Source organism: Salvelinus fontinalis, chromosome 5 (genome assembly GCF_029448725.1).
Source record: "Salvelinus fontinalis isolate EN_2023a chromosome 5, ASM2944872v1, whole genome shotgun sequence".
Taxonomy (NCBI): Eukaryota; Metazoa; Chordata; class Actinopteri; order Salmoniformes; family Salmonidae; genus Salvelinus; species Salvelinus fontinalis.
In genome coordinates this window covers 56078142-56104184 of record NC_074669.1, presented here as the reverse complement: position 1 = coordinate 56104184, position 26043 = coordinate 56078142, and the positions used below count along the sequence as shown (strand labels likewise).

General features: G+C 50.9%; 1 protein-coding gene across 2 annotated transcripts in view; it reads left to right on the top strand.

Annotated features, from left to right (window-relative positions):
• The window catches only part of sclt1 (sodium channel and clathrin linker 1), a 102832-nt gene that overhangs the window by 9817 nt on the left and 66972 nt on the right, over positions 1–26043 (top strand). For both annotated transcript variants that reach the window (XM_055923989.1, XM_055923988.1), the window contains exons 12-18: positions 5655–5746; positions 5870–5933; positions 6029–6142; positions 7210–7308; positions 9916–10062; positions 11205–11347; positions 11533–11725. In XM_055923989.1, the coding sequence (XP_055779964.1) occupies positions 5655–5746; positions 5870–5933; positions 6029–6142; positions 7210–7308; positions 9916–10062; positions 11205–11347; positions 11533–11725 (852 nt within the window). The remainder of the gene's footprint in view (positions 1–5654; positions 5747–5869; positions 5934–6028; positions 6143–7209; positions 7309–9915; positions 10063–11204; positions 11348–11532; positions 11726–26043) is intronic.

The window sequence follows — 26043 nt, the reverse complement described above, 5'->3', positions numbered from 1 at the left end:
TATCACCACATCATCAAGGTATGCAGTACAATTTGGCACATCTGCAAACACAATGTTAACTAGACGCTGAAAAGTAGCAGGTGCATTACACATGCCAAAGGGCATCACAGTGTATTGTACAAAGTTATCAGGCGTAACAAAAGCCGATATGTCAGAAGCTCTAGAGGTCAGAGGCACCTGCCAATAACCTTTTAACAAATCTAACTTACTAACGTAAGCAGCAGAGCCAATTCTATCAATGCAGTCATCTAATCGAGGTAGAGGAAAAGAATCAGACTTTGTAACTGCATTTACTCGACGATAGTCCGTGCATAAGCGGGACGTACCGTCAGGCTTAGGAACAAGAATACATGGGGAACTCCAGGAGCTGTTACTGGGTTTTGCCATGTCATTCTGTAATAAATAAGCTACCTCACTTTTCATTACCTCCCTTTTCTTTGTATTAACCCGGTACGGATGCTGACGTATAGGAGCAGCATTCCCTACATCCACGTCATGTTCCAAGATGGACGTGCGACTTGGAACGTCCTGAAACACACTGAGAAACCTGTTTATCAATAGGATAAGGTCCTTAGTTTGATCGTTATCCAAATGTTCCATTTGAGAGGGTAACTTCTTCAGCATCTCTGAATTACATAGGCGTTCACACTGCTGTAACGTATGGCGTAACTCCAACCCATCCTCCTTATCCTCCTCTAGGTCCCAGCCAGGCTTCAGCACCACCGCAGCCACACTGGAGACGACGGGCTGGACCGGCTTACTTAAGGAGCTGTCTGGAGAGTCACGTACATAATATTCTTTTAGCATGTTAACATGACACACACGGGAAGAACGCCTTCGATCTGGAGTCTTTATCACATAATTGGTGTCACTGAGTTTCTTTTCCACCAGATATGGTCCAGAAAAACGTGCTGACAGTGATGAGCCAGGAATTGGCAACAAAACTAAAACTTGATCCCCTGGTGCAAAAGAACGGCCAACAGCTTTTTGTCATAATGCACCTTCATGCGTTTTTGCGAAGAGGAAAGAGACTTTTGGGCTAACGCACATGCGGCGTGCAGTCTCTCCCGCATCTTACTGACATAATCCAACACATTTTTAGGGGCGCTACTGGGTGTAGGAGATAAGATATGCTCCTTCAACACTTTCAGCGGACCCCTTGGGGTATGTCCTAACACAAGGTCAGCAGGGCTAAACCCTAAGGACTCTTGTATCGTTTCCCTAATAGCAAATAGGACAAAGAGCACCCCCTCATCCCAATCGGTACTGGTATCCATACAATACTTGCGTAGCATTGCCTTCAGCGTCTGATGCCAGCGTTCGAGAGCCCCTTGACTCTCTGGATGATACGGACTTGAGACCTGATGGGAAATACACAATGTCTTTAACACATTTGAAAACATTTTGGACATGAAGTTGGATCCCTGATCAGTTTGGATTACTTTAGGGAGTCCAAACGTAGAGAAGAACTTCACCAGTGCCTTCACCACAGTCTTAGCCGTAATAGTACGGAGAGGAATAGCCTCTGGGTATCGAGTAGCACTGCACATTATTGTTAATAGGAACTGGTTACCTGACCTGGTTTTCGGCAACGGACCTACACAATCAACTATCACTCTTTCAAACGGTTCCCCCACCACAGGAATCGGATAGAGCGGTGCTCTAGGAACTGTTTGATTCGCTTTCCCAGTGAGTTGACATACGTGACATGTTTTACAAAATTGGACCACGTCAGTCTTCAAACCTGGCCAGAAAAAATGACGAAGGACCCGGTTATAAGTCTTTGTGATCCCCAAATGTCCAGACCACGCCTGGTCATGGGCGAGTGACAGCACCTGCTGTCGGAACGGTGTAGGAACAACCACTTGACACACTTCACTCCAGTCATTAATGGTGTCATGAGCTGCCCATTTACGCATCAAAACTCCTGCTTCCATAAAGTAGGCAGTCTCTCTAGTTTTAGCTTCTTCAATGGAAATTACCGAAGCAAAACACTTACGAAGACTGGTGTCTCCTTTTTGAAATTCAATCACCTTCTCAGGGGTGACAGACAAAAGAATGTCATGTAATTGGGGCGCGATTTCGCAGTCCCCTTTAGTTTTTACAGGAGTAAAAACTGTCGGACTTGCAGAAGGAATACTCGGTGCATTGTCTTCTACTTCAACATTCTCAAAAATGGAACTAGCCAAATCTACCACATCTCCAAGCTTGCGAGATTGTGCCCTCGTTAACACACAAGCAGGAAAAACATGTGGAAATGCTTGAACCAATTTCTCATCTGTAGTTCTGATTTCTGGGTTGTCTTCTACCTCTAACACAGGAGTAACGTTACCACCAGCAATATCATTCCCTAATAGCAATGTGACTCCTTTTACTGGCAGTGTAGACACTACACCAACACGGAAACGTCCTGATACCAAATCTGACACTAAGTGGACCCAGTGTAATGGTACAGGTACTGTTTTTGTCTCTATGCCCTGTAATATAACATGTGAGCCACAATACGTTTCAGGAGACCAGGGTAAAGCATCAGTAATGATTACTGACTGCGCCGCCCCGGTGTCTCGTAAGATTTTAATTGGCTTTTGATCAGCTTGTTCTCCAGTTAAGGAAACACAACCGGCAGAAATAAACGGAGCATAAACAGGATCCGATTTCTCAAATGCTGAATCAATACCTCGGACCAACGGACGAGCCAAAGACTTGACTAAACCCAAACTTTTCCTTTTTGGGGATGGTGACTGGGACTGTTTAGGTTTATTTTTCAAAACTGGGCAGTCCGCAATCACGTGACCCTTTTGGTGACAGTAAAAACATTCACGGATTTCATGAAAAGGCTTGTCAGAGGAAAAGCGACCTGAATGAGGCAGTGATGACGTAATCAGTCTACCTTCAAAACGAGGTGCACCAAAGACAGTCTTGTGTGTCAAAGCGTACTCATCTGCCAACACTGCTGCCTGGGCCAATGTCACCACTTTCTGTTCATTTAAATGAACTACAATTCTATCAGGGAGGTTACTTTTAAAATCCTCCAACAGCATCAACTCCCGAATATCAGCAAAGGTGTTTGCTTTGCTGGCTGAACACCATCGATTAAACAGAGACTCTTTGTCCCTAGCAAACTCAACAAAAGTACGGTGAGAGGGTTTCTTGTGGTTCCTGAAGCGCTGTCTATAAGCTTCAGGCACCAACTCATAAGCCCGCAACACGGTAGTTTTAACTGTATCATAGTGTAAACTGTCTTCCAGGGAGAGAGCAGCTACTACTTCCTGGGCTTTCCCAGACATTTTACATTGTAACAGGAGAGGCCAAACCTCGAGTGGCCAATGCAGCGCAGCGGCCACACGCTCAAATGCAGAAAAATAGGAATCCACTTCCGACTCTCGGAATGGTGGGACTAAAGCTATATTTTTACTTACATCAAAGTGGGCTTGATGCTGAGCAGCTTTTGGAGTCGTACTGGAGCCAGCTTCTATCTCCAGTTGTCGGATCCTCACCTCCTTGTCGGCTTCTATTTTCCTAATTTCAAGGTCAAAATGCATTTGTCTCTCTTTATCTTTTTGCTCCATTTCTAACCGGGCCAGCCTCACCTTTAGCCTAGCGGTCGCGTCTGAACGACCTGAAGCAGAAGATAAAGGATCGAATCGAGGCAATGTAAAGGGGGTACGAGCAACCCCTTCCTCTGCCCTGTCCTCCGACTTGGCATCGGAAAGTCTACCCGTCTCCTCTCCTTTCAATGAGAGAATTCTTTCTCTTACTAATCCCTCCCTGACTAGCACCAAAAGCTCAGCCTTTAGGGCTTTCTCAGGGATAACAAATCCATAATGGTCAGCTATAGCTATAAGGTCTACTTTTCGAAACCTCACCAAACAATCAATAGAGGGCGCTTCAATGAACTTGGAGATGGCTGAGGCAGCCATCTTGTACACAGCAATTTACTGAAAACACAAACTAAACAAGTCATCCAAACTCACAACCTACCATCACTAACCACAGAGAGCTCAGTGCAGCAGGGTCCGGTGGGTTTAATGGAATCCCGGATGAGCCCCCATTATGTTGCGTTCCCTCTTCTCAGAGGCGTGCGTAACTCCCTGCTACAACTCAACTCTCTGAAGTGCAAGAGGTATGGACTGTAGGTGCGAGTAAGGATGACACAAAAGCAGAATTTACCGTTTACTAGAATTTATTTTCTTACATGGTAATATGGGGAAAAGGGGCTGGACGGAACCAAAGCAAAGAAAGTAAATATCAAAGTTCCCCCTCTCCTATCTAACCTGCCTACCCACTTAACTTACCTAACTTAGCACCGTCTGGTGCCCTAACCAAAATACAGGGGGTGGTCCGCCCAGGTCTTACCTAGTGTGCCTAGACAGTAAATATACTACGGGTATATGTATGCCCTCGGGCCTCTTGCCTAAGCACTCCCAAAGTGCCTTCTCCTTCCCCCCTGGGAACAAATGAAACAGAGTAATTATTAATGATTTCACAAACACAGGACATAGAAAAACTGCTACCAACAACAACATAACATACCACACTTTCTGATACCCAACCCACACTATATCACAATCTAATTTTTCTCTCTCAATCTCCAAATCTCTACTCCAAATCTCATCTCCTCTCTCTCCACATCTCCTGGGCAGAACACTGGCTTTTATCTTCAGGTGGCAATGGTGATTAGAGTCAGCTGCTTCTTGACGAGGGGGCGGGGTCAGCTCCAATCACCAATTAGCCTCAGGAAGCCATCTCCTGAAACACACACTCAAATACAAAACAGAACACAGAAACTGGGGAACGTAACAGAGCTCCTTCTGTCGTAGTTATTGTGGATTGTTCAGAGTGACATTCGTTATAGAACGCTTGTTTCGGCGGTTGTCTTCGTGTTCAATGATACCGAATTCCTAGCTGCAGACTAGTAGTCAATATCAAAGACTTGTTCTCATTCGTCTTAAGAGTTTTAACCACGTGGTATGGTTAAAACTTCAGCAATGTTACATTCAACCTTCGTTCTCCCCATTGAGGATAAACATGGTCTCAATGGTAATTTCTTAAAGTGGGCTTTTATTCAGATAGCAGAGAGGGGTGGTTCCATGGTCTCTGACCCAACTGGCTCAGGGGCGGTCCTTGGATTTAGTTCAAATACAACAGGGAGTTGTATTTTTCTTCATTAAACAGTTCAAAATCATATTACACAATTATACAAACAGTATCATACTCACTCATTCATTTTATACAACAAACAGATGTAAACCTCATATCTGAGGTTATTATATAAACAGCGGTATGGTAATGTGGTCCCACAGTCTCACATGAGTTTCCCACATGGGGACAAATGGACCGGTTCATAGCTGGACTGTCCACCGATATTTCATACTTTTGCAGGAATATGAAATATGTTCGTACCCCAAGTTCTGTGAGGTGGAAGAGAATTCCTTTGTCCTGAAAGTTTACCCTCTTAATACTGTTTGTGGTGGGGGGATTCTCAGGAATTTACGACATCTCTCTGTGATCACCGCATGGGTTGTGGTGGAAAGGGAGAGGCAGGGAGAGGGGGATGGGGTTTGCAGTACCCAAGCAGGCAACATCATGACATAGTTCTCTACCGTAGTTTACCATAGCAGAATATAACCGAAGTCCCTTTATTGTGTGTGTAGGAGGACGATGCAGCAGAGGCTCATGGTAGAGAGGAGGCCTCAGATCAAAGACTCCACCATCTCCAGTCAGCCCTCAGTCAGCTAGAGGCCAGGTGAAACACACCCGTAATCCTCACTCCAGTTCCTCTTCCGGACTCTTCCACAGCTGGCTGAGTGCATCTCGCTTCAATTCCTTCTACTTTTCCCTTTTGCTGAACACTTTCTGTCTCCTGCAGGTTGAAGGCAGCTAGTCAGGAGGCAGAGAGTGTACGCAGGGAGCAGGTGGTGTGGGAGAGGCAGGTGGGGAACACTAGTTTTTGGCATCCCTATTTTAACAAGTATCTGCAAGGTCATGTAGCTAAATAGCGCGGTGTATAACGAGGTGTACCCGTCAGGTGGGGGAGCTGCAGGTGCGCTGTGCCTCTCTGGAGGAGGAGCGCTACGAGGCCTTCTCCAAGGTCAGAGACTCCATCCAGCTGGCTGAGGAGGCCTCTCTACAGAAGGACCAGGTACATAGTCTTCTAATGATACGGTCTGCTTCTATGGACACAATCTAACCTCTCTCTGTCTCACCAGGTCAGACAACCCCCTCTACCCCTTCCTTCACACCCTTTACTCCCCTCTCTGTCTGGTCAGGGACTATCTGTCATTCAGCATAACGCTGGTGATGATGATGATGGTGGTATGTATCTCTGTCTGGTCAGGGACTGTCTGTCATTCAGCATAACTCTGGTGATGATGATGATGGTGGTATGTATCTCTGTCTGGTCAGGGACTGTCTGTCATTCAGCATAACTCTGGTGATGATGATGATGGTGGTATGTATCTCTGTCTGGTCAGGGACTGTCTGTCATTCAGCATAACTCTGGTGATGATGATGATGGTGGTATGTATCTCTGTCTGGTCAGGGACTGTCTGTCATTCAGCATAACGCTGGTGATGATGATGATGGTGGTATGTATCTCTGTCTGGTCAGGGACTGTCTGTCATTCAGCATAACTCTGGTGATGATGATGATGGTGGTATGTATCTCTGTCTGGTCAGGGACTGTCTGTCATTCAGCATAACTCTGGTGATGATGATGATGATGGTGGTATGTATCTCTGTCTGGTCAGGGATTGTCTGTCATTCAGCATAACGCTGGTGATGATGATGATGATGGTGGTATGTATCTCTGTCCGGTCAGGGACTGTCTGTCATTCAGCATAACTCTGGTGATGATGATGATGATGATGATGATGGTGGTATGTATCTCTGTCCGGTCAGGGACTGTCTGTCATTCAGCATAACTCTGGTGATGATGATGATGATGATGGTGGTATGTATCTCTGTCCGGTCAGGGACTGTCTGTCATTTAGCATAACTCTGGTGATGATGATGATGGTGGTATGTATCTCTGTCTGGTCAGGGACTGTCTGTCATTCAGCATAACTCTGGTGATGATGATGATGGTGGTATGTATCTCTGTCTGTCATTCAGCATAATGCTGGTGATGATGATGGTGGTATGTATCTCTGTCTGTCATTCAGCATAATGCTGGTGATGATGATGATGATGGTATGTATCTCCCTATCAGGCCCAGTTGAGAGAGAAACAGAAATCTGAGGAGCTGGACAAGATGAATGAAGCCGTCAGACGACTGATCCAGGATGCTGCCATACGCACCAGGAAAGAGGTGTGTCTCAACTCCTTTTACAAAATGCTAACCCTATTCCTCCCCTCCAACTGTACCCTATTCCTCCCCTCCAACTGTACCCTATTCCTCCCCTCCAACTGTACCCTGGTCCTCCCCTCCAACTGTACCCTAGTCCTCCCCTCCAACTGTACCCTGGTCCTCCCCTCCAACTGTACCCTGGTCCTCCCCTCCAACTGTACCCTAGTCCTCCCCTCCAACTGTACCCTAGTCCTCCCCTCCAACTGTACCCTAGTCCTCCCCTCCAACTGTACCCTAGTCCTCCCCTCCAACTGTACCCTAGTCCTCCCCTCCAACTGTACCCTAGTCCTCCCCTCCAACTGTACCCTGGTCCTCCCCTCCAACTGTACCCTGGTCCTCCCCTCCAACTGTACCCTGGTCCTCCCCTCCAACTGTACCCTGGTCCTCCCCTCCAACTGTACCCTGGTCCTCCCCTCCAACTGTACCCTGGTCCTCCCCTCCAACTGTACCCTGGTCCTCCCCTCCAACTGTACCCTGGTCCTCCCCTCCAACTGTACCCTGGTCCTCCCCTCCAACTGTACCCTGGTCCTCCCCTCCAACTGTACCCTGGTCCTCCCCTCCAACTGTACCCTGGTCCTCCCCTCCAACTGTACCCTGGTCCTCCCCTCCAACTGTACCCTGGTCCTCCCCTCCAACTGTACCCTGGTCCTCCCCTCCAACTGTACCCTGGTCCTCCCCTCCAACTGTACCCTGGTCCTCCCCTCCAACTGTACCCTGGTCCTCCCCTCCAACTGTACCCTGGTCCTCCCCTCCAACTGTACCCTGGTCCTCCCCTCCAACTGTACCCTGGTCCTCCCCTCCAACTGTACCCTGGTCCTCCCCTCCAACTGTACCCTGGTCCTCCCCTCCAACTGTACCCTGGTCCTCCCCTCCAACTGTACCCTGGTCCTCCCCTCCAACTGTACCCTGGTCCTCCCCTCCAACTGTACCCTGGTCCTCCCCTCCAACTGTACCCTGGTCCTCCCCTCCAACTGTACCCTGGTCCTCCCCTCCAACTGTTCCCTGGTCCTCCCCTCCAACTGTTCCCTAGTCCTCCCCTCCAACTGTTCCCTAGTCCTCCCCTCCAACTGTACCCTAGTCCTCCCCTCCAACTGTACCCTAGTCCTCCCCTCCCACTGTACCCTAGTCCTCCCCTCCCACTGTACCCTAGTCCTCCCCTCCCACTGTACCCTAGTCCTCCCCTCCAACTGTACCCTAGCCCCGGAATCCTGAGCCACCCTCTCTAACCCTAGTGTTTCATTATCTCCAATACATCACCAGTACACTATTACCTCAACCTGTTAGGCTGCTTCCTCCTGACCACGTTCTCAGTAGAGGAACGGAGCTGCTCCCTCCCGACCACGTTCTCTGTTGATGCTGTGTTCTCAGTAGAGGAAGACTATAAGGACACTGCTGACCTGTAACACGACTAATCGAAAACTGGCCCTTACCTTAACCATAACCAAACCCTCAACCCTAACCTAATTTTAAGCAATTCTGAAATGATCTGTTTGCAGCTCAGCAGTGTCCGTATAGTTTTTTTCCTTGAGGAACTCACTGAACTGACTTCTCTGCCTGGCTCTTTACCAGGGAGGGCCTGTGATTACCATTCTATTAAAGGCTCTTTACCAGGGAGGGACTGTGTTTACCATTCTATTAAAGGCTCTTTACCAGGGAGGGACTGTGATTACCATTCTATTAAAGGCTCTTTACCAGGGAGGGACTGTGTTTACCATTCTATTAAAGGCTCTTTACCAGGGAGGGCCTGTGATTACCATTCTATTAAAGGCTCTTTACCAGGGAGGGACTGTGATTACCATTCTATTAAAGGCTCTTTACCAGGGAGGGACTGTGATTACCATTCTATTAAAGGCTCTTTACCAGGGAGGGACTGTGATTACCATTCTATTAAAGGCTCTTTACCAGGGAGGGTCTGTGATTACCATTCTATTAAAGGCTCTTTACCAGGGAGGGACTGTGATTACCATTCTATTAAAGGCTCTTTACCAGGGAGGGACTGTGATTACCATTCTATTAAAGGCTCTTTACCAGGGAGGGCCTGTGATTACCATTCTATTAAAGGCTCTTTACCAGGGAGGGACTGTGATTACCATTCTATTAAAGGCTCTTTACCAGGGAGGGTCTGTGATTACCATTCTATTAAAGGCTCTTTACCAGGGCGGGACTGTGATTTACCATTCTATTAAAGGCTCTTTACCAGGGAGGGACTGTGTTTACCATTCTAATAAAGGCTCTTTACCAGGGAGGGACTGTGATTACCATTCTATTAAAGGCTCTTGATTTAAGATCTAACTCCCCAAGCCTGTTAATGTTAGCCTTCACCAGGCTGTCAGACACTGGTCTAAATCTAGACGTGTCTGGACACTGAAATAGCACAGACTCACAAGCTGCAGTGTGCATTTCAATGTGGTGAAACCAGGGCTGCATCTCTCTGCATTTCCCTCTGAAAAGCGGGACTTACAGAATATAATTGTTTTGTAAAGTGACAGTATACATCCCACATTCTACCTGCTCAATCTGTTGTTCCTTTAGGTGTTATTGACTGGTTCTGAATTGTGTTTCTGTCAGGTGGAGAATGTACGTAAACAGTGCAACTCACAGATCCATCGCATGGCTGAGGAGTTGTCGGCTCTACAACTGGAGTGTGCAGATAAAGAGTCTCAGATGGAGAGGTCCATGAGAGAGATGAGGGCAGTGGAGGAGGAACTGGAGAAGGTGAGGGGGGTAGAGGAGGAACTGGAGAAGGTGAGGGGGGGAGAGGAGGAACTGGAGAAGGTGAGGGGGGGAGAGGAGGAACTGGAGAAGGTGAGGGGGGGAGAGGAGGAACTGGAGAAGGTGAGGGGGGAGAGGAGGAACTGGAGAAGGTGAGGGGGGGAGAGGAGGAACTGGAGAAGGTGAGGGGGGGAGAGGAGGAACTGGAGAAGGTGAGGGGGGGAGAGGAGGAACTGGAGAAGGTGAGGGGGGGAGAGGAGGAACTGGAGAAGGTGAGGGGGGGGAGGAGGAACTGGAGAAGGTGAGGGGGGGAGAGGAGGAATTGGAGAAGGTGAGGGGGGGAGAGGAGGAATTGGAGAAGGTGAGGGGGGGAGAGGAGGAACTGGAGAAGGTGAGGGGGGGAGAGGAGGAACTGGAGAAGGTGAGGGGGGGAGAGGAGGAACTGGAGAAGGGGAGTGGAGGAGGACCTGGAGAAGGGGAGTGGAGGAGGACCTGGAGAAGGTGAGGGGGGGAGAGGAGGAACTGGAGAAGGTGAGGGGGGGAGAGGAGGAACTGGAGGAGGAGGTGAGGGGGGGGAGGAGGAACTGGAGGAGGAGGTGAGGGGGGGGGGAGGAGGAGCTGGAGAAGGGGAGTGGAGGAGGACCTGGAGAAGGTGGGGGGGGAGAGGAGGGAGTGGAGGAGGAACTGGAGAAGGGGAGTGGAGGAGGACCTGGAGAAGGTGGGGGGGGGAGAGGATGAACTGGAGAAGGTGAGGGGGGGAGAGGAGGAACTGGAGAAGGTGAGGGGAGTGGAGGAGGAACTGGAGAAGGTGAGGGGAGTGGAGGAACTGGAGAAGGTGAGGGGGGGAGTGGAGGAGGACCTGGTGGTGGAGGGGGGGAGTGGAGGAGGAACTGGAGAAGGGGAGTGGAGGAGGAAGGGGAGTGGAGGAGGAACTGGAGAAGGGGAGGGGAGGAGGACCTGGAGAAGGCGAGGGGGGGAGTGGAGGAGGACCTGGAGAAGGTGAGGTGATTGGGGAAGAAGTCATACTATAGTTTTACCAAACTGGATCGTACATTCCTACAGGTGGTGAAATAACTTTATAGGGAATGAAGGGTATGAAGCATTATAATGCATTATAACCTGTTCCTATGTCATCTTTACTCCAGGTGTATAAGGAGGGTAGAGGAGAGCCAGAGTACAGGAAGATGGAGGCCCTCCACCAGAGATCTCTGAATGCTGAGAGACTGAAGGACGACATGAACATCACCCTGCAGAGCACACTCAACAAGATGAAGAAAATGGAGATGGAGTGAGACAGATTTCTGTGTGCTTAGTCTGAGCTGCTGATCTGAGATCTGTGTTCAGCTATCAAGTGTGCTTTTTTAGTCTGCCTGTTTCATCTGTCTGGATCCGAGTGTATACAGTACTTTGTCATTTAAATGCCCCCTCTCTGTCCTCCCTTCTCTCCCCCCTCCCTCCCCTTTCCCCCCTCAGCTACAGTGAAGAGTTGTCCCGGTGCCAGGAGGAGGTGCGGCGGCTGCAGGGGTCTCTGTCTGCAGCCAGGGAGGACTGCAGCGGGGTCAGCGAGGAGCGGCTCCAGCTGCAGCAGGAGAACATGCAGCTCCGCAGGGAGATGGAGGAGCTACGCAAGGCTAGCATGATGACCCAGAGGAGAGCTAAACAGCAGGTGAGACTACCTGGTTAAACACCTTTAAGACTAGACTGGATGCAGTATGACCGGGAGGGAGGGATCAGGGTAGAGGAAGGACAGGGACATACACTAGCAATGCAAGGCTTTGCTGCTCACACAGAGACAGACAAAACAGCACGTAAGACCATTCTGTCGAGGTTAACAACCAATAGCACCAGTCTGTAGAACACAGGTAAGAGCAAAGTGACATTTGAGAGATGGTGAGCCAATGAGAGGTAAAGGAAAACCAAGCCACCGGTCAGAGAGAGAGGGAGATGAGGGATACAGGTCTAGCAGGTAGAGGGAGATGAGGGATACAGGTCTAGCAGGTAGAGCAAGGTGGGATATGAGGAAGGATAGAGGTCTAGCAGGTAGAGGGAGATGAGGAGGGATACAGGTCTAGCAGGTAGAGAGGAAGATGGGATATGAGGAGGGATACAGGTCTAGCAGGTAGAGAGGAAGATGGGATATGAGGAGGGATACAGGTCTAGCAGGTAGAGCAAGGTGGGATATGAGGAAGGATAGAGGTCTAGCAGGTAGAGAGGGAGATGAGGAGGGATACAGGTCTAGCAGGTAGAGAGGGAGATGAGGAGGGATACAGGTCTATCAGGTAGAGAGGGAGATGAGGAGGGATACAGGTCTATCAGGTAGAGAGGGAGATGAGGAGGGATACAGGTCTATCAGGTAGAGAGGGAGATGAGGAGGGATATAGGTCTATCAGGTAGAGAGGGAGATGAGGAGGGATACAGGTCTAGCAGGTAGAGAGGGAGATGAGGAGGGATACAGGTCTAGCAGGTAGAGCAAGGTGGGAGATGAGGAGGGATACAGGTCTAGCAGGTAGAGCAAGGTGGGAGATGAGGAGGGATACAGGTCTAGCAGGTAGAGAGGGAGATGAGGAGGGATACAGGTCTAGCAGGTAGAGAGGGAGATGAGGAGGGATACAGGTCTAGCAGGTAGAGAGGGAGATGAGGAGGGATACAGGTCTAGCAGGTAGAGAGGGAGATGAGGAGGGATACAGGTCTAGCAGGTAGAGAGGGAGATGAGGAGGGATACAGGTCTAGCAGGTAGAGAGGAAGATGGGAGATGAGGAGGGATACAGGTCTAGCAGGTAGAGAGGAAGATGGGAGATGAGGAGGGATACAGGTCTAGCAGGTAGATAGGAAGAAGGGAGATGAGGAGGGATACAGGTCTAGCAGGTAGAGAGGAAGATGGGAGATGAGGGATACAGGTCTAGCAGGTAGAGAGGAAGATGGGAGATGAGGGATACAGGTCTAGCAGGTAGAGAGGAAGATGGGAGATGAGGAGGGATACAGGTCTAGCAGGTAGAGCAATGTGGGAGATGAGGAGGGATACAGGTCTAGCAGGTAGAGCAAGGTGGGAGATGAGGAGGGACACAGGTCTAGCAGGTAGAGGAAGGTGGGAGATGAGGAGGGATACAGGTCTAGCAGGTGGAGAGGAAGATGGGAGATGAGGGATACAGGTCTAGCAGGTAGAGAGGAAGATGGGAGATGAGGAGGGATACAGGTCTAGCAGGTAGAGAGGAAGATGGGAGATGAGGAGGGATACAGGTCTAGCAGGTAGAGCAAGGTGGGAGATGAGGGATACAGGTCTAGCAGGTAGAGAAAGGTGGGAGATGAGGAGGGATACAGGTCTAGCAGGTAGAGAAAGGTGGGAGATGAGGAGGGATACAGGTCTAGCAGGTAGAGAGGGAGATGAGGAGGGATACAGGTCTAGCAGGTAGAGAGGAAGATGGGAGATGAGGAGGGATACAGGTCTAGCAGGTAGAGAGGAAGATGGGAGATGAGGGATACAGGTCTAGCAGGTAGAGAGGAAGATGGGAGATGAGGAGGGATACAGGTCTAGCAGGTAGAGGGAGATGAGGGATACAGGTCTAGCAGGTAGAGGGAGATGAGGGATACAGGTCTAGCAGGTAGAGAGGGAGATGAGGGATACAGGTCTAGCAGGTAGAGAGGGAGATGAGGAGGGATACAGGTCTAGCAGGTAGAGAAAGGTGGGAGATGAGGAGGGATACAGGTCTAGCAGGTAGAGAGGGAGATGAGGGATACAGGTCTAGCAGGTAGAGAGGAAGATGGGAGATGAGGAGGGATACAGGTCTAGCAGGTAGAGAGGGAGATGAGGAGGGATACAGGTCTAGCAGGTAGAGAAAGGTGGGAGATGAGGAGGGATACAGGTCTAGCAGGTAGAGAAAGGTGGGAGATGAGGAGGGATACAGGTCTAGCAGGTAGAGAGGGAGATGAGGAGGGATACAGGTCTAGCAGGTAGAGAGGAAGATGGGAGATGAGGGATACAGGTCTAGCAGGTAGAGAGGAAGATGGGAGATGAGGAGGGATACAGGTCTAGCAGGTAGAGGGAGATGAGGGATACAGGTCTAGCAGGTAGATGGAGATGAGGGATACAGGTCTAGCAGGTAGAGAGGGAGATGAGGGATACAGGTCTAGCAGGTAGAGAGGGAGATGAGGAGGGATACAGGTCTAGCAGGTAGAGAGGAAGATGGGAGATGAGGAGAGAAACAGGTCTAGCAGGTAGAGAGGAAGATGGGAGATGAGGAGGGATACAGGTCTAGCAGGTAGAGAGCAAGGTGGGGGATGAGGAGGGATACAGGTCTAGCAGGTAGAGAGGGAGATGAGGAGGGATACAGGTCTAGCAGGTAGAGAGGGAGATGAGGAGGGATACAGGTCTAGCAGGTAGATAGGGAGATGAGGAGGGATACAGGTCTAGCAGGTAGAGAAAGGTGGGAGATGAGGAGGGATACAGGTCTAGCAGGTAGAGAGGGAGATGAGGAGGGATACAGGTCTAGCAGGTAGAGAGGAAGATGGGAGAAGAGGGATACAGGTCTAGCAGGTAGAGAGGGAGATGAGGAGGGATACAGGTTTAGCAGGTAGAGAGGAAGATGGGAGATGAGGAGGGATACAGGTCTAGCAGGTAGAGCAAGGTGGGAGATGAGGAGGGATACAGGTCTAGCAGGTAGAGAGGAAGATGGGAGATGAGGAGGGATACAGGTCTAGCAGGTAGAGGGAGATGAGGGATACAGGTCTAGCAGGTAGAGGAAGATGAGGAGGGATACAGGTCTAGCAGGTAGAGAGGAAGATGAGGAGGGATACAGGTCTAGCAGGTAGAGAGGAAGATGAGGGATACAGGTCTAGCAGGTAGAGAGGAAGATGGGAGATGAGGAGGGATACAGGTCTAGCAGGTAGAGAGGAAGATGGGAGATGAGGAGGGATACAGGTCTAGCAGGTAGAGAAAGGTGGGAGATGAGGAGGGATACAGGTCTAGCAGGTAGAGAAAGGTGGGAGATGAGGAGGGATACAGGTCTAGCAGGTAGAGAAAGGTGGGAGATGAGGAGGGATACAGGTCTAGCAGGTAGAGAGGGAGATGAGGAGGGATACAGGTCTAGCAGGTAGAGAGGAAGATGGGAGATGAGGAGGGATACAGGTCTAGCAGGTAGAGAGGAAGATGGGAGATGAGGGATACAGGTCTAGCAGGTAGAGAGGAAGATGGGAGATGAGGAGGGATACAGGTCTAGCAGGTAGAGGGAGATGAGGGATACAGGTCTAGCAGGTAGAGGGAGATGAGGGATACAGGTCTAGCAGGTAGAGAGGGAGATGAGGGATACAGGTCTAGCAGGTAGAGAGGGAGATGAGGAGGGATACAGGTCTAGCAGGTAGAGAAAGGTGGGAGATGAGGAGGGATACAGGTCTAGCAGGTAGAGAGGGAGATGAGGGATACAGGTCTAGCAGGTAGAGAGGAAGATGGGAGATGAGGAGGGATACAGGTCTAGCAGGTAGAGAGGGAGATGAGGAGGGATACAGGTCTAGCAGGTAGAGAAAGGTGGGAGATGAGGAGGGATACAGGTCTAGCAGGTAGAGAAAGGTGGGAGATGAGGAGGGATACAGGTCTAGCAGGTAGAGAGGGAGATGAGGAGGGATACAGGTCTAGCAGGTAGAGAGGAAGATGGGAGATGAGGAGGGATACAGGTCTAGCAGGTAGAGAGGAAGATGGGAGATGAGGGATACAGGTCTAGCAGGTAGAGAGGAAGATGGGAGATGAGGAGGGATACAGGTCTAGCAGGTAGAGGGAGATGAGGGATACAGGTCTAGCAGGTAGATGGAGATGAGGGATACAGGTCTAGCAGGTAGAGAGGGAGATGAGGGATACAGGTCTAGCAGGTAGAGAGGGAGATGAGGAGGGATACAGGTCTAGCAGGTAGAGAGGAAGATGGGAGATGAGGAGAGAAACAGGTCTAGCAGGTAGAGAGGAAGATGGGAGATGAGGAGGGATACAGGTCTAGCAGGTAGAGAGCAAGGTGGGGGATGAGGAGGGATACAGGTCTAGCAGGTAGAGAGGGAGATGAGGAGGGATACAGGTCTAGCAGGTAGAGAGGGAGATGAGGAGGGATACAGGTCTAGCAGGTAGATAGGGAGATGAGGAGGGATACAGGTCTAGCAGGTAGAGAAAGGTGGGAGATGAGGAGGGATACAGGTCTAGCAGGTAGAGAGGGAGATGAGGAGGGATACAGGTCTAGCAGGTAGAGAGGAAGATGGGAGAAGAGGGATACAGGTCTAGCAGGTAGAGAGGGAGATGAGGAGGGATACAGGTTTAGCAGGTAGAGAGGAAGATGGGAGATGAGGAGGGATACAGGTCTAGCAGGTAGAGCAAGGTGGGAGATGAGGAGGGATACAGGTCTAGCAGGTAGAGAGGAAGATGGGAGATGAGGAGGGATACAGGTCTAGCAGGTAGAGAGGAAGATGAGGAGGGATACAGGTCTAGCAGGTAGAGAGGAAGATGAGGGATACAGGTCTAGCAGGTAGAGAGGAAGATGGGAGATGAGGAGGGATACAGGTCTAGCAGGTAGAGAGGAAGATGGGAGATGAGGAGGGATACAGGTCTAGCAGGTAGAGAGGAAGATGGGAGATGAGGAGGGATACAGGTCTAGCAGGTAGAGAGGGAGATGAGGAGGGATACAGGTCTAGCAGGTAGAGAGGAAGATGGGAGATGAGGAGGGATACAGGTCTAGCAGGTAGAGAAAGGTGGGAGATGAGGAGGGATACAGGTCTAGCAGGTAGAGAGGAAGATGAGGAGGGATACAGGTCTAGCAGGTAGAGAGGGAGATGAGGAGGGATACAGGTCTATCAGGTAGAGAGGGAGATGAGGAGGGATACAGGTCTAGCAGGTAGATAGGGAGATGAGGAGGGATACAGGTCTAGCAGGTAGATAGGGAGATGAGGAGGGATACAGGTCTAGCAGGTAGAGAAAGGTGGGAGATGAGGAGGGATACAGGTCTAGCAGGTAGAGAAAGGTGGGAGATGAGGAGGGATACAGGTCTAGCAGGTAGAGAGGAAGATGGGAGATGAGGAGGGATACAGGTCTAGCAGGTAGAGAGGAAGATGGGAGATGAGGGATACAGGTCTAGCAGGTAGAGAGGAAGATGGGAGATGAGGAGGGATACAGGTCTAGCAGGTAGAGAGGAAGATGGGAGATGAGGGATACAGGTCTAGCAGGTAGAGAGGAAGATGAGGAGGGATACAGGTCTAGCAGGTAGAGGGAGATGAGGGATACAGGTCTAGCAGGTAGAGGGAGATGAGGGATACAGGTCTAGCAGGTAGAGAGGGAGATGAGAGATACAGGTCTAGCAGGTAGAGAGGGAGATGAGGAGGGATACAGGTCTAGCAGGTAGAGAGGAAGATGGGAGATGAGGAGAGATACAGGTCTAGCAGGTAGAGAGGAAGATGGGAGATGAGGAGGGATACAGGTCTAGCAGGTAGAGAGCAAGGTGGGGGATGAGGAGGGATACAGGTCTAGCAGGTAGAGAGGGAGATGAGGGATACAGGTCTAGCAGGTAGAGAGGGAGATGAGGAGGGATACAGGTCTAGCAGGTAGAGAGGAAGATGGGAGATGAGGAGAGAAACAGGTCTAGCAGGTAGAGAGGAAGATGGGAGATGAGGAGGGATACAGGTCTAGCAGGTAGAGAGCAAGGTGGGGGATGAGGAGGGATACAGGTCTAGCAGGTAGAGAGGGAGATGAGGAGGGATACAGGTCTAGCAGGTAGAGAGGGAGATGAGGAGGGATACAGGTCTAGCAGGTAGATAGGGAGATGAGGAGGGATACAGGTCTAGCAGGTAGAGAAAGGTGGGAGATGAGGAGGGAAACAGGTCTAGCAGGTAGAGAGGGAGATGAGGAGGGATACAGGTCTAGCAGGTAGAGAGGAAGATGGGAGAAGAGGGATACAGGTCTAGCAGGTAGAGAGGGAGATGAGGAGGGATACAGGTTTAGCAGGTAGAGAGGAAGATGGGAGATGAGGAGGGATACAGGTCTAGCAGGTAGAGCAAGGTGGGAGATGAGGAGGGATACAGGTCTAGCAGGTAGAGAGAAAGATGGGAGATGAGGAGGGATACAGGTCTAGCAGGTAGAGAGGAAGATGAGGAGGGATACAGGTCTAGCAGGTAGAGAGGAAGATGAGGAGGGATACAGGTCTAGCAGGTAGAGAGGAAGATGAGGGATACAGGTCTAGCAGGTAGAGAGGAAGATGGGAGATGAGGAGGGATACAGGTCTAGCAGGTAGAGAGGAAGATGGGAGATGAGGAGGGATACAGGTCTAGCAGGTAGAGAGGAAGATGGGAGATGAGGAGGGATACAGGTCTAGCAGGTAGAGAGGAAGATGAGGAGGGATACAGGTCTAGCAGGTAGAGATTGAGATGAGGAGGGATACAGGTCTATCAGGTAGAGAGGGAGATGAGGAGGGATACAGGTCTAGCAGGTAGAGAGGAAGATGGGAGATGAGGGATACAGGTCTAGCAGGTAGAGCAAGGTGGGAGATGAGGAGGGATACAGGTCTAGCAGGTAGAGAGGGAGATGAGGAGGGATACAGGTCTAGCAGGTAAAGAGGAAGAGGAGGGATACAGGTCTAGCAGGTAGAGAGGGAGATGAGGAGGGATACAGGTCTAGCAGGTAAAGAGGAAGAGGAGGGATACAGGTCTAGCAGGTAGAGAGGAAGATGGGAGATGAGGAGAGATACAGGTCTAGCAGGTAGAGCAAGGTGGGAGATGAGGAGGGATACAGGTCTAGCAGGTAGAGAGGAAGGTGGGAGATGAGGAGGGATACAGGTCTAGCAGGTAGAGAGGGAGATGAGGGATACAGGTCTAGCAGGTAGAGAGGAAGATGGGAGATGAGGAGGGATACAGGTCTAGCAGGTAGAGAGGAAGATGGGAGATGAGGAGGGATACAGGTCTAGCAGGTAGAGAGGAAGATGGGAGATGAGGAGGGATACAGGTCTAGCAGGTAGAGAGGGAGATGAGGAGGGATACAGGTCTAGCAGGTAGAGAGGAAGATGGGAGATGAGGGATACAGGTCTAGCAGGTAGAGAGGAAGATGGGAGATGAGGAGGGATACAGGTCTAGCAGGTAGAGAGGAAGATGGGAGATGAGGAGGGATACAGGTCTAGCAGGTAGAGAGGAAGATGGGAGATGAGGAGGGATACAGGTCTAGCAGGTAGAGAGGAAGATGGGAGATGAGGGATACAGGTCTAGCAGGTAGAGAGGAAGATGGGAGATGAGGGATACAGGTCTAGCAGGTAGAGAGGAAGATGGGAGATGAGGAGGGATACAGGTCTAGCAGGTAGAGCAAGGTGGGAGATGAGGAGGGATACAGGTCTAGCAGGTAGAGCAAGGTGGGAGATGAGGAGGGACACAGGTCTAGCAGGTAGAGGAAGGTGGGAGATGAGGAGGGATACAGGTCTAGCAGGTAGAGAGGAAGATGGGAGATGAGGGATACAGGTCTAGCAGGTAGAGAGGAAGATGCGAGATGAGGAGGGATACAGGTCTAGCAGGTAGAGAGGAAGATGGGAGATGAGGAGGGATACAGGTCTAGCAGGTAGAGCAAGGTGGGAGATGAGGGATACAGGTCTAGCAGGTAGAGAAAGGTGGGAGATGAGGAGGGATACAGGTCTAGCAGGTAGAGAAAGGTGGGAGATGAGGAGGGATACAGGTCTAGCAGGTAGAGAGGAAGATGGGAGATGAGGGATACAGGTCTAGCAGGTAGAGAGGGAGATGAGGAGGGATACAGGTCTAGCAGGTAGAGAAAGGTGGGAGATGAGGAGGGATACAGGTCTAGCAGGTAGAGAGGGAGATGAGGAGGGATACAGGTCTAGCAGGTAGAGAGGAAGATGGGAGATGAGGAGGGATACAGGTCTAGCAGGTAGAGAGGGAGATGAGGAGGGATACAGGTCTAGCAGGTAGAGAAAGGTGGGAGATGAGGAGGGATACAGGTCTAGCAGGTAGAGAAAGGTGGGAGATGAGGAGGGATACAGGTCTAGCAGGTAGAGAGGAAGATGGGAGATGAGGAGGGATACAGGTCTAGCAGGTAGAGAGGGAGATGAGGAGGGATACAGGTCTAGCAGGTAGAGAAAGGTGGGAGATGAGGAGGGATACAGGTCTAGCAGGTAGAGAGGGAGATGAGGAGGGATACAGGTCTAGCAGGTAGAGAGGAAGATGGGAGATGAGGAGGGATACAGGTCTAGCAGGTAGAGAGGGAGATGAGGAGGGATACAGGTCTAGCAGGTAGAGAAAGGTGGGAGATGAGGAGGGATACAGGTCTAGCAGGTAGAGAAAGGTGGGAGATGAGGAGGGATACAGGTCTAGCAGGTAGAGAGGGAGATGAGGAGGGATACAGGTCTAGCAGGTAGAGAGGAAGATGGGAGATGAGGAGGGATACAGGTCTAGCAGGTAGAGAGGAAGATGGGAGATGAGGGATACAGGTCTAGCAGGTAGAGAGGAAGATGGGAGATGAGGAGGGATACAGGTCTAGCAGGTAGAGGGAGATGAGGGATACAGGTCTAGCAGGTAGAGGGAGATGAGGGATACAGGTCTAGCAGGTAGAGAGGGAGATGAGGGATACAGGTCTAGCAGGTAGAGAGGGAGATGAGGAGGGATACAGGTCTAGCAGGTAGAGAGGAAGATGGGAGATAAGGAGAGAAACAGGTCTAGCAGGTAGAGAGGAAGATGGGAGATGAGGAGGGATACAGGTCTAGCAGGTAGAGAGCAAGGTGGGGGATGAGGAGGGATACAGGTCTAGCAGGTAGAGAGGGAGATGAGGAGGGATACAGGTCTAGCAGGTAGAGAGGGAGATGAGGAGGGATACAGGTCTAGCAGGTAGATAGGGAGATGAGGAGGGATACAGGTCTAGCAGGTAGAGAAAGGTGGGAGATGAGGAGGGATACAGGTCTAGCAGGTAGAGAGGGAGATGAGGAGGGATACAGGTCTAGCAGGTAGAGAGGAAGATGGGAGAAGAGGGATACAGGTCTAGCAGGTAGAGAGGGAGATGAGGAGGGATACAGGTTTAGCAGGTAGAGAGGAAGATGGGAGATGAGGAGGGATACAGGTCTAGCAGGTAGAGCAAGGTGGGAGATGAGGAGGGATACAGGTCTAGCAGGTAGAGAGGAAGATGGGAGATGAGGAGGGATACAGGTCTAGCAGGTAGAGAGGAAGATGAGGAGGGATACAGGTCTAGCAGGTAGAGAGGAAGATGAGGAGGGATACAGGTCTAGCAGGTAGAGAGGAAGATGAGGGATACAGGTCTAGCAGGTAGAGAGGAAGATGGGAGATGAGGAGGGATACAGGTCTAGCAGGTAGAGAGGAAGATGGGAGATGAGGAGGGATACAGGTCTAGCAGGTAGAGAGGAAGATGGGAGATGAGGAGGGATACAGGTCTAGCAGGTAGAGAGGGAGATGAGGAGGGATACAGGTCTAGCAGGTAGAGAGGAAGATGGGAGATGAGGAGGGATACAGGTCTAGCAGGTAGAGAAAGGTGGGAGATGAGGAGGGATACAGGTCTAGCAGGTAGAGAGGAAGATGAGGAGGGATACAGGTCTAGCAGGTAGAGATTGAGATGAGGAGGGATACAGGTCTATCAGGTAGAGAGGGAGATGAGGAGGGATACAGGTCTAGCAGGTAGAGAGGAAGATGGGAGATGAGGGATACAGGTCTAGCAGGTAGAGCAAGGTGGGAGATGAGGAGGGATACAGGTCTAGCAGGTAGAGAGGAAGGTGGGAGATGAGGAGGGATACAGGTCTAGCAGGTAGAGAGGGAGATGAGGGATACAGGTCTAGCAGGTAGAGAGGAAGATGGGAGATGAGGAGGGATACAGGTCTAGCAGGTAGAGAGGAAGATGGGAGATGAGGAGGGATACAGGTCTAGCAGGTAGAGAGGAAGATGGGAGATGAGGAGGGATACAGGTCTAGCAGTTAGAGCAAGGTGGGAGATGAGGGATACAGGTCTAGCAGGTAGAGAGGAAGATGGGAGATGAGGAGGGATACAGGTCTAGCAGGTAGAGAGGGAGATGAGGAGGGATACAGGTCTAGCAGGTAGAGAGGAAGATGGGAGATGAGGAGGGATACAGGTCTAGCAGGTAGAGAGGGAGATGAGGAGGGATACAGGTCTAGCAGGTAGAGAGGAAGATGGGAGATGAGGAGGGATACAGGTCTAGCAGGTAGAGCAAGGTGGGAGATGAGGAGGGATACAGGTCTAGCAGGTAGAGAGGAAGATGGGAGATGAGGAGGGATACAGGTCTAGCAGGTAGAGAGGAAGATGAGGAGGGATACAGGTCTAGCAGGTAGAGAGGAAGATGAGGAGGGATACAGGTCTAGCAGGTAGAGAGGAAGATGAGGGATACAGGTCTAGCAGGTAGAGAGGAAGATGGGAGATGAGGAGGGATACAGGTCTAGCAGGTAGAGAGGAAGATGGGAGATGAGGAGGGATACAGGTCTAGCAGGTAGAGAGGAAGATGGGAGATGAGGAGGGATACAGGTCTAGCAGGTAGAGAGGAAGATGGGAGATGAGGAGGGATACAGGTCTAGCAGGTAGAGAGGAAGATGGGAGATGAGGGATACAGGTCTAGCAGGTAGAGAGGAAGATGGGAGATGAGGGATACAGGTCTAGCAGGTAGAGAGGAAGATGGGAGATGAGGAGGGATACAGGTCTAGCAGGTAGAGCAAGGTGGGAGATGAGGAGGGATACAGGTCTAGCAGGTAGAGCAAGGTGGGAGATGAGGAGGGACACAGGTCTAGCAGGTAGAGGAAGGTGGGAGATGAGGAGGGATACAGGTCTAGCAGGTAGAGAGGAAGATGGGAGATGAGGGATACAGGTCTAGCAGGTAGAGAGGAAGATGGGAGTTGAGGAGGGATACAGGTCTAGCAGGTAGAGAGGAAGATGGGAGATGAGGAGGGATACAGGTCTAGCAGGTAGAGAGGAAGATGGGAGATGAGGAGGGATACAGGTCTAGCAGGTAGAGAGGAAGATGGGAGATGAGGAGGGATACAGGTCTAGCAGGTAGAGAGGGAGATGAGGAGGGATACAGGTCTAGCAGGTAGAGAGGAAGATGGGAGATGAGGAGGGATACAGGTCTAGCAGGTAGAGAAAGGTGGGAGATGAGGAGGGATACAGGTCTAGCAGGTAGAGAGGAAGATGAGGAGGGATACAGGTCTAGCAGGTAGAGATTGAGATGAGGAGGGATACAGGTCTATCAGGTAGAGAGGGAGATGAGGAGGGATACAGGTCTAGCAGGTAGAGAGGAAGATGGGAGATGAGGGATACAGGTCTAGCAGGTAGAGCAAGGTGGGAGATGAGGAGGGATACAGGTCTAGCAGGTAGAGAGGGAGATGAGGAGGGATACAGGTCTAGCAGGTAAAGAGGAAGAGGAGGGATACAGGTCTAGCAGGTAGAGAGGAAGATGGGAGATGAGGAGAGATACAGGTCTAGCAGGTAGAGCAAGGTGGGAGATGAGGAGGGATACAGGTCTAGCAGGTAGAGAGGAAGGTGGGAGATGAGGAGGGATACAGGTCTAGCAGGTAGAGAGGGAGATGAGGGATACAGGTCTAGCAGGTAGAGAGGAAGATGGGAGATGAGGAGGGATACAGGTCTAGCAGGTAGAGAGGAAGATGGGAGATGAGGAGGGATACAGGTCTAGCAGGTAGAGAGGAAGATGGGAGATGAGGAGGGATACAGGTCTAGCAGTTAGAGCAAGGTGGGAGATGAGGGATACAGGTCTAGCAGGTAGAGAGGAAGATGGGAGATGAGGAGGGATACAGGTCTAGCAGGTAGAGAGGGAGATGAGGAGGGATACAGGTCTAGCAGGTAGAGAGGAAGATGGGAGATGAGGAGGGATACAGGTCTAGCAGGTAGAGAGGGAGATGAGGAGGGATACAGGTCTAGCAGGTAGAGAGGAAGATGGGAGATGAGGAGGGATACAGGTCTAGCAGGTAGAGCAAGGTGGGAGATGAGGAGGGATACAGGTCTAGCAGGTAGAGAGGAAGATGGGAGATGAGGAGGGATACAGGTCTAGCAGGTAGAGAGGAAGATGAGGAGGGATACAGGTCTAGCAGGTAGAGAGGAAGATGAGGAGGGATACAGGTCTAGCAGGTAGAGAGGAAGATGAGGGATACAGGTCTAGCAGGTAGAGAGGAAGATGGGAGATGAGGAGGGATACAGGTCTAGCAGGTAGAGAGGAAGATGGGAGATGAGGAGGGATACAGGTCTAGCAGGTAGATAGGGAGATGAGGAGGGATACAGGTCTAGCAGGTAGAGAAAGGTGGGAGATGAGGAGGGATACAGGTCTAGCAGGTAGAGAGGGAGATGAGGAGGGATACAGGTCTAGCAGGTAGAGAGGAAGATGGGAGAAGAGGGATACAGGTCTAGCAGGTAGAGAGGGAGATGAGGAGGGATACAGGTTTAGCAGGTAGAGAGGAAGATGGGAGATGAGGAGGGATACAGGTCTAGCAGGTAGAGCAAGGTGGGAGATGAGGAGGGATACAGGTCTAGCAGGTAGAGAGGAAGATGGGAGATGAGGAGGGATACAGGTCTAGCAGGTAGAGAGGAAGATGAGGAGGGATACAGGTCTAGCAGGTAGAGAGGAAGATGAGGAGGGATACAGGTCTAGCAGGTAGAGAGGAAGATGAGGGATACAGGTCTAGCAGGTAGAGAGGAAGATGGGAGATGAGGAGGGATACAGGTCTAGCAGGTAGAGAGGAAGATGGGAGATGAGGAGGGATACAGGTCTAGCAGGTAGAGAGGAAGATGGGAGATGAGGAGGGATACAGGTCTAGCAGGTAGAGAGGAAGATGAGGAGGGATACAGGTCTAGCAGGTAGAGATTGAGATGAGGAGGGATACAGGTCTATCAGGTAGAGAGGGAGATGAGGAGGGATACAGGTCTAGCAGGTAGAGAGGAAGATGGGAGATGAGGGATACAGGTCTAGCAGGTAGAGCAAGGTGGGAGATGAGGAGGGATACAGGTCTAGCAGGTAGAGAGGGAGATGAGGAGGGATACAGGTCTAGCAGGTAAAGAGGAAGAGGAGGGATACAGGTCTAGCAGGTAGAGAGGGAGATGAGGAGGGATACAGGTCTAGCAGGTAAAGAGGAAGAGGAGGGATACAGGTCTAGCAGGTAGAGAGGAAGATGGGAGATGAGGAGAGATACAGGTCTAGCAGGTAGAGCAAGGTGGGAGATGAGGAGGGATACAGGTCTAGCAGGTAGAGAGGAAGGTGGGAGATGAGGAGGGATACAGGTCTAGCAGGTAGAGAGGGAGATGAGGGATACAGGTCTAGCAGGTAGAGAGGAAGATGGGAGATGAGGAGGGATACAGGTCTAGCAGGTAGAGAGGAAGATGGGAGATGAGGAGGGATACAGGTCTAGCAGGTAGAGAGGAAGATGGGAGATGAGGAGGGATACAGGTCTAGCAGGTAGAGAGGGAGATGAGGAGGGATACAGGTCTAGCAGGTAGAGAGGAAGATGGGAGATGAGGGATACAGGTCTAGCAGGTAGAGAGGAAGATGGGAGATGAGGAGGGATACAGGTCTAGCAGGTAGAGAGGAAGATGGGAGATGAGGAGGGATACAGGTCTAGCAGGTAGAGAGGAAGATGGGAGATGAGGAGGGATACAGGTCTAGCAGGTAGAGAGGAAGATGGGAGATGAGGGATACAGGTCTAGCAGGTAGAGAGGAAGATGGGAGATGAGGGATACAGGTCTAGCAGGTAGAGAGGAAGATGGGAGATGAGGAGGGATACAGGTCTAGCAGGTAGAGCAAGGTGGGAGATGAGGAGGGATACAGGTCTAGCAGGTAGAGCAAGGTGGGAGATGAGGAGGGACACAGGTCTAGCAGGTAGAGGAAGGTGGGAGATGAGGAGGGATACAGGTCTAGCAGGTAGAGAGGAAGATGGGAGATGAGGGATACAGGTCTAGCAGGTAGAGAGGAAGATGCGAGATGAGGAGGGATACAGGTCTAGCAGGTAGAGAGGAAGATGGGAGATG